The sequence below is a fragment of the Wasmannia auropunctata genome, unplaced genomic scaffold (genome assembly GCF_000956235.1).
Source record: "Wasmannia auropunctata unplaced genomic scaffold, wasmannia.A_1.0 LD314640.1, whole genome shotgun sequence".
NCBI lineage: Eukaryota > Metazoa > Arthropoda > Insecta > Hymenoptera > Formicidae > Wasmannia > Wasmannia auropunctata.
In genome coordinates, this window is record NW_012048250.1 from 1 (window position 1) to 2,230 (window position 2,230).

At 27.5% G+C, this 2,230-nt stretch overlaps 1 protein-coding gene across 1 annotated transcript; it reads right to left on the reverse strand.

Annotated features, from left to right (window-relative positions):
• Positions 1-6: 6 nt before the first annotated feature.
• Positions 7-1,543, reverse strand: LOC105460838 (esterase B1-like; the record flags this gene model as incomplete). Its single annotated transcript, XM_011707330.1, has 2 exons — positions 1,343-1,543; positions 7-288 (listed from the first exon to the last, which is right to left on the reverse strand). Coding segments are annotated over exons 1-2 (423 nt in total), but the record flags the coding sequence as incomplete, so codon positions are not given.
• Between the last annotated feature and the right edge of the window lie 687 nt (positions 1,544-2,230).

Below are 2,230 nucleotides of genomic sequence, written 5' to 3' on the forward strand. Positions count from 1 at the left end.
TAGAACACCTAGTCTATAATTCAAGGTAACCAAAACTACATCTTTCGGTACAATGTAATCGGGACCGTAGATGAGTTCATCACCGGAACCATAAAAGAAACCACCGCCGTGTATCCACACCATTACCGCACGCTTTTTCGAAGGTTTGATTTTTGTGGTGTACACATTTAAATAGAGACAATCTTCATCGCCTTCCATTTCGCGTGTGAAAATATTCATTTGAACGGAGATGTTTCCGTGTTTCGAGGCATCTCTCTTACCAGTCCATGGTTCCGCTGGTTCCGGGTCCTAAAAGTTTTATATATTCAAGATATGATTCTTTGTACCAAAAAGAATAAGAACTTTTTCTTATTCAATATTACTCAATATTGGTTTCGAATAATTTTTAAATGAGAGTTATTAAATATATGAAATTATAAAAGTTAAAAATGTATAAACGTATAAATGTAAGACCGAAAAATAAAGGAGTGAAGAGCTAAGGTTACTAAGTAAAAATTAAGCTAACTAATAGCTAAATAAAATATTATTAGAAAAGATACGTATATAGAGTAGGAAGAATTTTTAGTGAAGGAATGGATGGATGACTTGGTTACATTTAATGTAAATCAAATCTCCTTTCTGACTTACTATATTGTAGGAAATAAATATTAAATATTTGTATTTATAACGAAAGCAATTAAAAGTTAACTAACGATCTAAGTTCCGCATGAATTTGATTTCTACGCTATGTTATTATTTTTTTTGTAATGAATACCTCTAAACTTAATTACTGATTTATATTATTTAACAAATTGGAAGCATAATTTATGTATACAGATAAATCGTTTAAAATCAACTATTTTTTTGAATAATTGCGCTTGATATTTTTTTCAGAATTTTTTTTAGTATTGCTAATCGAAACATTTATTTTATTGTTACTTTTATTTATTGTTACTTTATATATATATATATTTATATAATTATATATATATATATATACATATAATTATATACTCAATTATATAATCATTATACATATATACATATATCTCTGTAAAAAAAGCAGATTACATGAAGTTATATAGTAATATATAAATAAAAAAGGACAAATTACATAAAATTACACTATAATAAACGAAAACAGATTATACAATTATTTTGTAATCTAATTGATAAGAATTTTTCAACTGACAAATTAATAGAGTTTTAGTAATCATTTTATCGTCTAATCGTAATTTTTTAAAAGAGCTTATTTTTATTTTTTTCTGATTTTCTTATGCGCGATAAATGATTTAACTAAAGCTGAAGTTAATCACCCAATAAAAAGGGGCATATACGATAATTGAACTTTATGTTTTCTTACTTTGAATCTGAGTTCTCCAATTGGAGGTTTCGCATATGGTATTCCTCGAAAGGCGATATAGTTGTCGCCGTAAACACTTTTGTCTACGACACCAATTAACTTTCCTTCCTGTACGCATATTTCGACTTTGTTGCTGTCCATGATGAGCGATTGACTTCCACTGGACGAATGAGGAGCATATTAATAACTTTCTCTGTTTATATAATCTGTTGATGTGCACATGTGTTTTCTTAACAGATAAGAATAATCTTATTGCAGGTGAGATTGCAAATTTCTGAATTGGTTCGATAAAGTTTTATTTATAGCTTGTGATGGATTACGATAACATACGTGAGTTAATTCTCACTATGTTGTTGCATTTTTCTGCATATGTCTAGAAAAATTTGAATGATAGAAAAGAAAAGTCTTAGTCGAATATAGAGTCAATTCTTCTCTCAAGAAGATATTAACTGCAAAAAAAAAGAAGAGAATTACTCAAGAAAACCTTTCACATGTAGTTCTTAAAACTCAGTTCGGCGAGAAAAACAATTCTACATAATAATAATAGTCGATTAGTTGTTTTTAAATCTAAGAGCGTTGCGTATATGCTTATTATTATAAAACATAAAAAATAATTGGCAAAGCTGCAATCCGTATGAGACGTAAAAAATAAATAAGGAAGAGAATATTATGGATGCAATATATATACTATATTAATGAAAGAAAAAACACCCAAGATTTAATACAATTAACATTGTAAATGTATATCAATATTTTATTATAGTTTTTAATTTTATTTATACTGCATTACTGTTTTAAGTTAGTTAATTTTAGCGACGAATTCTTAATCTGTATTCAGTTAAAGTTACTTGATATTCATCGACAAATATGTAGATCGGAAGAGCACAC